Here is a 10,000-nt window from a genome sequence, read left to right on the forward strand (position 1 = left end):
ACACACACACACACACACACACTGACAGGTAACAACACACATCTGAACAATGTTACCTAAGTAAAAACACCAGGTGTGTGTGTGTGTGTGTGTGTGTGTGTGTTGCAGACGTGGAGGAGAGTGTGTGTCTGAAGGATGCAAAGGATCTTGGGAAGGTGATGGACCTGAACATCGTGAGGTTAAAGTTCACCGCCTACCTGCAGGACAGTAACGGAGGATTCACCAGAGCGCTCAAACCCGTCGTCTCCAACCCCATCTACGACAGCAGTGAGTCCACACATCACAGACAGGGGGCGCTGCACTTTAGTTCCAGTCAACACACTGATTCAAAATGATTCATTTATTCGTATTTATTTAATAAATATCAATCTATGGTCTGTTTGTGTTTCAGAGTCGCCAAACGCCTCCAACCTGAAAATCTCTCGTATGGATAAGACGTGCGGCTCGGTGCTCGGAGGAGACGAGATCTTCCTGCTCTGTGACAAAGTCCAGAAAGGTAGCGACGCTGTGTGTTCGTTTCCTGTCGCACCGTTTACTCATCCTGTGATATCCCATCATGCTTTGTGCTGCTCATTACAGACGACATCGAGATCCGCTTCTATGAGGAGGACGACGAGGGAGGATGGGAGGCGTTCGGGGATTTCTCACCCACTGATGTCCACAAACAGGTGTGTGTGTGTGTGTGAGTGTGTGAGTGTCTGAGTGGGAGTGTGTGAGTGTGTGTGTGTGAGTGTGAGTGTGTGAGTGTGTGTGTGTCTGAGTGGGAGTGTGTGAGTGTGTGTGTGTGAGTGTGTGTGTGAGTGTCTGAGTGTGAGTGTGTGAGTGTGTGTGTGTGAGTGTGTGTGTGAGTGTGTGTGTGAGTGTGTGAGTGTGTGAGTGTCTGAGTGTGAGTGTGTGTGTGTGTGTGTGTGTGAATGTGTGTATGTGTCTGAGTGTGTGTGTGTGTGTGAGTGTGTGTGAGTGTGTGAGTGTCTGAGTGTGAGTGTGTGTGAATGTGTGTGTCTGAGTGTGTCTGAGTGTGAGTGTGTGTCTGAGTGTGTGTGTGTGAGTGAGTGAGTGAGTGTATGTGTCTGAGTGTGTGAGTGTGTGTGAGTGTGTGTGTGTGTGTCTGAGTGTATGTGTGTGTGTGTGTGTGTGTATATGTATGTGTGTGAGTGTGTGTGTGTGAGTGTGTCTGAGTGAGTGTGAGTGTGTGTCTGTGTGTGTGTGTGAGTGTGTGTGAGTGTGTGTGTCTGAGTGTGTGTGTGAGTGTGAGTGTGTGTCTGTGTGTGTGTGTGTGTGTGAGTGTGTCTGAGTGAGTGTGAGTGTGTGAGTGTGTGTCTGTGTGTGTGTGTGTATATGTATATGTGTGAGTGTGTGTGTCTGAGTGTGTGTGTGTGTGTGTCTGAGTGTGTGTGAGTGTGTCTGAGTGTGTGTGTGAGTGTGTCTGAGTGTGTGTGTGTGTGTGTGTGAGTGTGTGTGTCTGAGAGTGTGAGTGTGTGTGAGCGTGTGTGTGTGAGTGTGTCTGAGTGTGTGTGTGAGTGTGTCTGAGTGTGTGTGAGTGTGTCTGAGTGTGTGTCTGAGTGTGTGTGAGTGTGTGTGTCTGAGAGTGTGAGTGTGTGTGAGCGTGTGTGTGTGAGTGTGTCTGAGTGTGTGTGTGAGTGTGTGTGAGTGTGAGTGTGTGTGTGTGAGTGTGTCTGAGTGTGTGTGAGTGTGTCTGAGTGTGTGTGTGTGAGTGTGTCTGAGTGTGTGTGAGTGTGTGAGTGTGTGTGAGCGTGTGTGTGTGAGTGTGTGTGAGTGTGTGTGAGTGTGTCTGAGTGTGTGTGTGTGTGTGTGTGAGTGTGTCTGAGTGTGTGTGTGAGTGTGTGTGTGTGAGTGTGTCTGAGTGTGTGTGAGTGTGTCTTTATCCGGTGAGACACAAAACATTGTAAAACTACAACATGCAGAATAAAAGAACAGAACAACGACATCATGTTTTCTAGACTGAAGAAGTTGGTTTCTAATTTCAAATGCTTTTGTTTTTTATTTACCAGCTTTTATTTTGATAGTCAGACATTTTTCCACCTGCCAAACATGAAGTTTCTCAGATTTTCACAGTAAAAGTGAATCGGTTCGTGTTTTTCTTGTCAATCGACAGTGAAAAAAATGAAATTGATTAGAAAGTGCACGTTCATGTACTTTCTAATCAAGTACAATGATTACATTTAATTTGTAATATATAAAATATAATATCTAATAAACAATGTAAATTATCTGTAATAAATAGTGAAGCTAAACTTCAGAATGAAAATGAGTGTCGATCGTCTCCTCTCTCTCCTCAGTACGCCATCGTGTTCAAGACTCCGCCCTATCACAGCGCAGAGATCGAGCGTCCCGTCACCGTCTTCCTGCAGCTGAAGAGGAAGAAGGCCGGCGACAGCAGTGACCCCAAACAGTTCACCTACATCCCACATGTCCAAGGTGAGTGCTGACGCTAAAGTGACATATGGATCAGGTGATCAGGTGATCAGGTGATCTGTCGACACTCGGGGAGCAGAGACAGGAAGTTGTTTGTTTGGGGTCAAAGGTCACAGATCACACTTTGAGTGAGCAGCAACAAAATACAAGTTTTGGCCAAAGACGACAATTTATCATCTTTGTCTCCTCCTCCTCTCCTTCTTTCCTCTCCTCGTTTTCTCTCCTCTCCTTCTTTCCTCTCCTCTCCTTCTTTCCTCTCCTCCTCTCCTCTCCTTCTTGTCTTCTCTCTCTTAGATAAAGAAGAGGTATTGAGGAAGAAGCAGAAACCGCTGCCTCACTATGAATCCTGGAGAGGAGGAGGGCGAGGAGGTGGAGGAGGAGCTGGGGGTTTCGGAGGAGGAGGAGGAGGAGGAGGAGGAGGTAAGAAAGACAGACGGAGGAATTTAAACTTTGAGTAGTGTTGGAGGGGATTTCCAAACATCAGCACTAATGAGAATCACATGTTTTACACAAAGTAATCTAACTACACAAAGTAACATATATGTCTGTATGTATATCTTATACATATTATTGTATATATACATATATTTCTACATTATTACGATGTGAACCTGACGATGTTTCCTGCAGGATTTCAGTTCAACCAGCAGATGAACGGAGGAGGAGGAGGAGGAGGAGGAGCTTTCTTCACCGGAGGTTTCACTGGCTTCACTGGAGGGGGAGGGGCTCAGATGTCAGGCTCCACCCCTCAGACAGATGTTGCCCAGCACCAGAGTGACGGACAGACGACAGGTTCGCCTCTCCAGCAGCAGCTCTGTCAGATTGGTGAGTTACAGTAACATTCTGATCATGTGACCCTCTGTGTGTCCTCGCTCGTTAACACGTGACCTTCGCTGTGCGTCGTGTTTCCAGCTGCGGCGCTCCACAGCCGAGCGTCTCAGAGCGCCAGACAGACCGCCGCCGCCCTGCTGCAGTACTGCAGCACCGGGGACGCCCGCGTCCTCCTGGCTATCCAGAGACACCTCTGTGGTGTCCAGGACGGCAACGGAGACACGTGAGTGTTGACTTTGTTGTCTGGCTGATGACATCACCATCACATCAGGAGTTAAAAAATTCCACCTGCTTTTTCTCCCACAGTCCTTTGCACCTGGCCGTCATCCACCAGCAGACAGGTGTGATTCAGCAGCTCATTCACACTCTGCTCAGCAGCCAACAGCAAAACGTCCTCAACGTGTCCAATCACCTCCGACAGGTAGCCCCGCCCCTCTGACCTCTGACCTGTCTCTAACCTGAACCGACCCACCTGACCTCTGACTCCTCCCCTGCAGACGCCGCTCCACCTGGCCGTCATCACGCGGCAGGTGAAGGTGGTGGAGGTGTTGTTGCGGGCCGGGGCGGACCTCAGCCTGGTGGACAAAGACGGCCGCAGCCCGCTCCACCTGGCCGCGCTGGCCGGAGACAGCGCAACACTCCGCCCCCTGCTGGCTCACATGGGGGAACACCACACCCACCTGGTCAACACCGCCGACTTCCATGGTGAGATGAATTGATCCTTATTGGTAGTTACTCATCATGTGATCAGTTCCTGTCCCCAATCATCAGGACACGTTACTGTGTAGACTAATATTACTACTACTAATAATCATAATAATGAAAAAAGTAATGATAATTTCCAGTCTGATGAAGAGCTGAAACAATAAGTTAATTGATTATTGATGAACAGAATATAAATAATCTACTATTATACTATTATAAAAATTGGTTTAGAATTATTATTTATTTTATCAATAATCAAGAAGGAAATTATACATTAGTTGCCGTCAATCAACCAATCACATGATATTTGTCTCATAGATGTTAACAAGGATCAACTTCCTCTGTTCTTCACTCAACAAGAGTCAAATAGAAAGTTAGTGATCAGTGAATAAAGCTCAGTCCCATGTGAGGATCCTCTCCCAGGACACAAGTCCAACAGATGCTGATGGACCTGAACACATCAACACAACAACACAACAACACATCAACACAACAACACAACAACACAACAACACATCAACACAACAACACAACAACACATCAACACAACAACACATCAACACAACAACACAACAACACATCAACACAACAACACAACAACACATCAACACAACAACACATCAACACATCAACACATCAACACATCAACACAACAACACATCAACACAACAACACAACAACACATCAACACATCAACACAACAACACATCAACACAACAACACATCAACACAACAACACATCAACACAACAACACAACAACACATCAACACAACAACACAACAACACATCAACACATCAACACAACAACACAACAACACAACAACACATCAACACATCAACACAACAACACAACAACACATCAACACAACAACAGGATTCACTACATGAGAAGAACCAGTTTGTAATTCATGTTTAAACACGATACATAACAGAAATCTAGATTGTGTCCAGTCTGAGCTCTGTGTGGTCTGTGATTGGTCGTTTACGTTTAATGTTCTCGTCTCCACAGATAATAAAACTAAAAGTTCACAACGTTAATGCTGTAATTTTACGATCAATCGATCAATATTTATTTAACTTTATTCCTGTTTATCTGTCAGGTCTCCACCCCCTTCACCTGGCAGTGAGGAGGGACGGCGAACGCTGCCTCCGCCAGCTGGTGGAGGGAGGAGCCAAGATCAACGCACCCGAGCAGAAGAGTGGAAACAGCGCCCTCCACCTGGCCGTCAGAGAAAACCTGTTCAAGGTGGCGTGCACGCTCATCACGGAGGTAAAGTCACACGTCCATGTTTACCTTTGTCAGTGATGTCCCATTTGTGGAAAAGTTGCAGTGATTAGATAAAACTGTGATGTCACTCAGAGTTCGCAGGGATTGGTTGAATTACCATTAGCTGTTGTCATGACTACTTCCAGGAGGGACTGTTTTTTGTATAAATACAGCCTATAGGACGCCCCCTGCTGGTCGGACTGAGGTCCGAGGAGTGACTCGCTCTCTCTCTCTTCCAGCTGAAGGCCGACGTTAACGCCTGCACGTTTGGAGGAAACACGCCGCTCCACCTGGCGGCCGGTCTGGGCTCGCCAACGCTCTGCTCCATGCTCATCGCAGCAGGTCAGACGCCGCTCGCTGACTGAAAACACCGACTGCAGATGACAAACAAATGGTGATTTAACCACGACTGTTTTTCAGGAGCTGATAAGAACATGGAGAACGACGAGCCGCTCTTTTTCAACTACTCGTCAGAAGAAGAAGACAAAGACGAAGATGCACCAATCACAGAACAGGAGGCCGTCGCCTCTCAGCCAATCAACCCTCGCAAGAGACCAGCAGGACACACCCCCCTAGACCTCGCTAAATGTCAAAGGGTAACGAGCTCTTCTTCTTCTTCTTTTTCTTCTTTGTATAAAATTTGAAATTAATCTGTTTTTTTTGTCAAAGATTCTGGAAAAGCTTGTCACCTTGTCACCTTGTCACCCTTGTCTCCTCGTCTCCTCAGGTGAGGAACCTGTTAACGTCCAGACAGAGTCCAACGTCCGGTCGTCATGGCAGCAAGAGGATCAAATCAAGCAGCAGTGAAGGTTCGTCACATGAGTGTGAAGGTCAGAGGTCAGCTGCTGTGAGGCTTTCACTGACTCAGACAAACTGAAATATTATTTTTACAGCTGGAACATTTAAAACACGTCTGTGTTTGTGAATAAATGATTTTTATTTCCTGAACGTGTCACTGCAGAGCGGGACTGTTCGGGGCTGGACGAGGACACGCTGTCCCGGCTGGTGGAGGTGCTGAGTGTTGGAGACGTTCCCTGGAGGAAACTGGCGGAGAAGCTGGGGATGATGACGCTGACGCACCTGTACCAGGACAGTGTGACACCGTGCCACCACCTGCTGCAGCACTACAAGGTAACGATGTTTGTTCATCAAGGTTGAAGGTCAGATAAACGGTTCAAGATTCAAGATTCAAGAGTTTATTGTCAAATGCAAGGTGCTCAGATGTGGAGATTATTTCTTCGGGCTGTTCTCCGGACCTGGAGCACCTCATGATCAGATGCCGACCTTATTACATCCCGAGGGAGTTTACATCGGTCGTTATTACAGCGGTGTACATTCCGCCACATGCCGACACGAATCAGGAACTGGACGAGCTGCATGCGGTTATCGACAGGACAGAGACATCACGGCCCGAGGCTGCGTTTATTGTGGCCGGTGATTTGAACAACGCCAACATGAGGAAAGTCCTGCCGAGATACCACCAACACATCAGCTGTCCTACACGTGGTGCGAACACGCTCGACCATGTTTACACTCCCTTCCGGGATGCGTATAAGGCCCTCCCCCGCCCCCCATTCGGCAAATCGGATCACGTCTCAGTTCTGCTGCTGCCTTCCTATAGGCAGAAACTCAAACGTGACAGACCGGTGACTCGGACCAGTCATCGGTGGACCGACCAATCAGACTCGGCTCTACGGGACTGCTTCAGCATGACGGAGTGGTGCGTGTTCCAGGATGACAACATCAACACGTACACGGACGCGGTCATCTGCGACATCAGCAAATGCATCGATGACGTCGTACCCAGGATTACTGTACGATCATTCCCAAACCAGAAGCCCTGGATTAATGGGGACGTCCATGCAAAACTCAAAGCACGGACTGATGCCTACATCTCAGGGGATCTGGAGGAGTACAGGAAGTCCAGGTACGCGCTCCGGAGTGCTATTAGCAGTGCCAAGAGACATTACAGGGACAAGGTGGAGTCTCACTACAAGGGCTCCAACACAAGGGACATGTGGGCTGGACTCAAAACCATCTCTGACTACAAAGTAAAGACCAGCAGTGCGGATGTAGTGTCTGCATCTCTCCCAGAGGATCTGAACACCTTTTATGCTTTGAGAGCAACTCCCCGGCTGTGGAGATCCAAGAGGCCCAGGAGGACCGCTGCCCCCCTGTAATATCCAGGGCAGATGTGTGGAGATCACTTAACCGGATCAACACACGCAAGGCACCTGGACCTGATGGCATCCCTGGCCGAGCTCTCAAGGTGTGTGCAGATCAGCTGGCAGATGTGTTCACAGACATCTTCAACCTGTCAGTGCTCCAGTCTGTAGTCCGCGCATGTTTCAAGGAGACCATCATTGTCCCTGTTCCCAAAAAAACAAAAACCCTCTGCCTGAACGACTACCGCCCAGTAGCACTCACTTCCACCATCATGAAGTGTTTTGAGCGGCTAGTCCAACCCTTCATCACCTCCTCCCTCCCTGAGTCTCTGGACCCTCTTCAGTTTGCCTACAGGCCAGATAGGTCGACTGCAGATGCCATCTCCCTCACCCTTCACACTGCCCTCTCCCACCTGGACCTGAGGGACATATATGTTCATTGACTACAGTTCAGCATTCAACACCATCGTGCCTCTGAAGCTCGTCACCAAGCTCAGAGACCTTGGGCTCAACATCGCCCTCCGTGAGTGGATCCTGAACTTCCTGACGGGCAGACCACAGGCGGTGCAGATAGGCAGCACCACATCCTCCACCCTGACTCTAACACCGGTGCCCCCCAGGGCTGTGTGCTCAGTCCTCTCCTGTCCTCCCTGTTCACGCATCACTGCGTGGCCACCCACAGCTCCAACACCATCGTTAAGTTTGCTGATGACACGACCGTCATCGGCCTGATCACCGGCGACGATGGCCTACAGAGAGGAGGTCAGAGCCCTGACATCTTGGTGCCAGGACAACAACCTCCGGAGCTGATCGTGGACTACAGGAAGAGACAAGGAGTAGAACACGCCCCCTCTCCATCAACGGGACTACGGTGGAGCGAGTCAGCAGCTTCAGGTTCCTCGGGGTCCACATCAGTGATGACCTGACCTGGACCCACCACACAGACTCCATCAGGAAGACGGCCAGACAGCGGCTCTTCTTCCTCCGCAGGCTGCGGAGGCTCAACATGGACTCCAGGATACAGGTGCACCATAGAGAGCATCCTGACTGGCTGCATCACCGCCTGGTACGGCAGCTGCACCGCCCTGAACCGTAAGGCTCTGCAGAGGGTGGTGCAGTCTGCCCAGCACATCACCAGGACGGAGCTACCATCCATGGAGGACCTCTCCACCAGCGGTGTAGGAAGAAGGCCGACCGGATCATCAAAGACCTCTATCACCCGAACCACAAACTGTTCTGCCTGCTGCCGTCTGGCCGACGGTACCGCAGCATCGGGCCCCCCCCCCACCAGGCTCAGAGACAGTTTCATCCCCCAGGACATAAGACTTTTAAACTCCTCCAATCTGCCATAACCCACTAAACCAGCTCCTTAGCATATTTGCTCTATTGCACAAAATTGCACTATTGTTTTTTTCTTTAGGTGTATATATATATATTTAGATATATATATTTTATTTCTATTAAAATTTGTGATATTCTATAACGAAAAGTTTGAAGGTCTGAACCACACAAGGTTGTTTCAGTTTTGAGAGACGACGTCCTGCAGACGGACGTGATTGTTTAGATGGTCCTGACGTTGTGTGTTTGTGTGCAGTTGGGGGGCGGTCCACTCGACGGCCTCGTCGACGCCCTTCAGTCGCTCGGTTTGTCCGACGGAGTCCAACTGCTGAGAAGCTCCGAGCTGAGAGACGACAAACACAACACAGGTGATGACAAAACACACAAGAGTCCGAGTCTCGTGTCGTTAGATTCACGTATAAACTGCTCTCAATGTTTGTGTTTTCTGTCCAATCAGACGCCACCGTCGACAGCGGCTTCGGCAGCCAGCCAATGGAAGAGGAGGAGCCACCCGTAGCCAATGAGTGATGGGCAAGAAAGGAAATCTGACATTGGGCAGCATGTGGTCCTGGTCCTGGTCTTGTTTGGTCCTAGTCCGATTTGGTCCTGATTCTGGTCTTGGTCCTGGTCTGATTTGGTCCTGGTCTGGTCCTGGTCTGATTTGGTCCTGGTCCTGGTCTTGGTCCTGGTCTGGTCCTGGTCCTGGTCTTGGTCTTGGTCTTGGTCTTGGCCCTGGTCTGGTCTGGTCCAGGTCCAGGTCTGTGCGCAGGTGGACTTCACTGTGCAGACTGCGCCTGATTGGTTCACAGACTCTGTTGTTTCACTTCCGGAGGAAACGACCATCGTTCAAAAAAATAAAAAATAAAATAATCAATCGAACACGTTTTTGAAAAGTTACTGAAAAATGTTAGACTAAAATAATTCAAGAAATCCCTTAAAAATTAGTTTAAATCCATTTTAAATAAAAATACAAATTCGTCATGAAGATGAATCTCAGAAAGAAATGTGTTTTATTTCTTAACATTTGTCTGTTTTTTTAGCTTATTTACATTTTTCATTAATTTATATTTTGTTCTTTGAATTGTTTCAGTTTATTTTCGTTTTATGACTTTTAACAGACGTCGGCTGCAGAGACTTTAATTGTCAGGATAAATCTGTGCTGTGTTTACAGTGTGTGTGTGTGTGTGTGTGTGTGTGTGTGTGTGTGAGAGATACCTGAAGAACTGATCTGCTTCTTCACCTCTGTCAAAACTGGAA

General features: G+C 48.5%; 1 protein-coding gene across 7 annotated transcripts in view; it reads left to right on the forward strand.

The window, feature by feature from the left end:
• LOC117775794 (nuclear factor NF-kappa-B p100 subunit-like) overlaps positions 1-10,000 on the forward strand; it is a 38,733-nt gene that overhangs the window by 3,463 nt on the left and 25,270 nt on the right. Inside the window, exons 8-24 of one of the 7 annotated variants that reach the window (XR_004616335.1) lie at positions 109-267; positions 392-496; positions 580-668; positions 2,301-2,439; positions 2,731-2,856; positions 3,067-3,261; positions 3,349-3,490; positions 3,574-3,688; positions 3,765-3,972; positions 5,074-5,243; positions 5,480-5,582; positions 5,661-5,836; positions 5,968-6,049; positions 6,202-6,371; positions 9,000-9,111; positions 9,201-9,323; positions 9,434-10,000. The exon at positions 9,434-10,000 is cut by the window's right edge and continues 143 nt beyond it. Coding sequence is in view for 3 of the 7 variants with exons in the window: in XM_034609234.1 (XP_034465125.1) it covers positions 109-267; positions 392-496; positions 580-668; positions 2,301-2,439; positions 2,731-2,856; positions 3,067-3,261; positions 3,349-3,490; positions 3,574-3,688; positions 3,765-3,972; positions 5,074-5,243; positions 5,480-5,582; positions 5,661-5,836; positions 5,968-6,049; positions 6,202-6,371; positions 9,000-9,111; positions 9,201-9,271 (2,162 nt within the window). In the remaining 4 variants the exon portion in view is untranslated. Of the gene's footprint in view, positions 1-108; positions 268-391; positions 497-579; positions 669-2,300; positions 2,440-2,730; positions 2,857-3,066; positions 3,262-3,348; positions 3,491-3,573; positions 3,689-3,764; positions 3,973-5,073; positions 5,244-5,479; positions 5,583-5,660; positions 5,837-5,967; positions 6,050-6,201; positions 6,413-8,999; positions 9,112-9,200 lie in introns of all 7 variants that reach the window. The other 6 variants (XR_004616333.1, XR_004616334.1, XR_004616336.1 and 3 more) reach the window with 6 other exon arrangements.

This window comes from Hippoglossus hippoglossus, chromosome 15, assembly GCF_009819705.1.
Source record: "Hippoglossus hippoglossus isolate fHipHip1 chromosome 15, fHipHip1.pri, whole genome shotgun sequence".
NCBI lineage: Eukaryota > Metazoa > Chordata > Actinopteri > Pleuronectiformes > Pleuronectidae > Hippoglossus > Hippoglossus hippoglossus.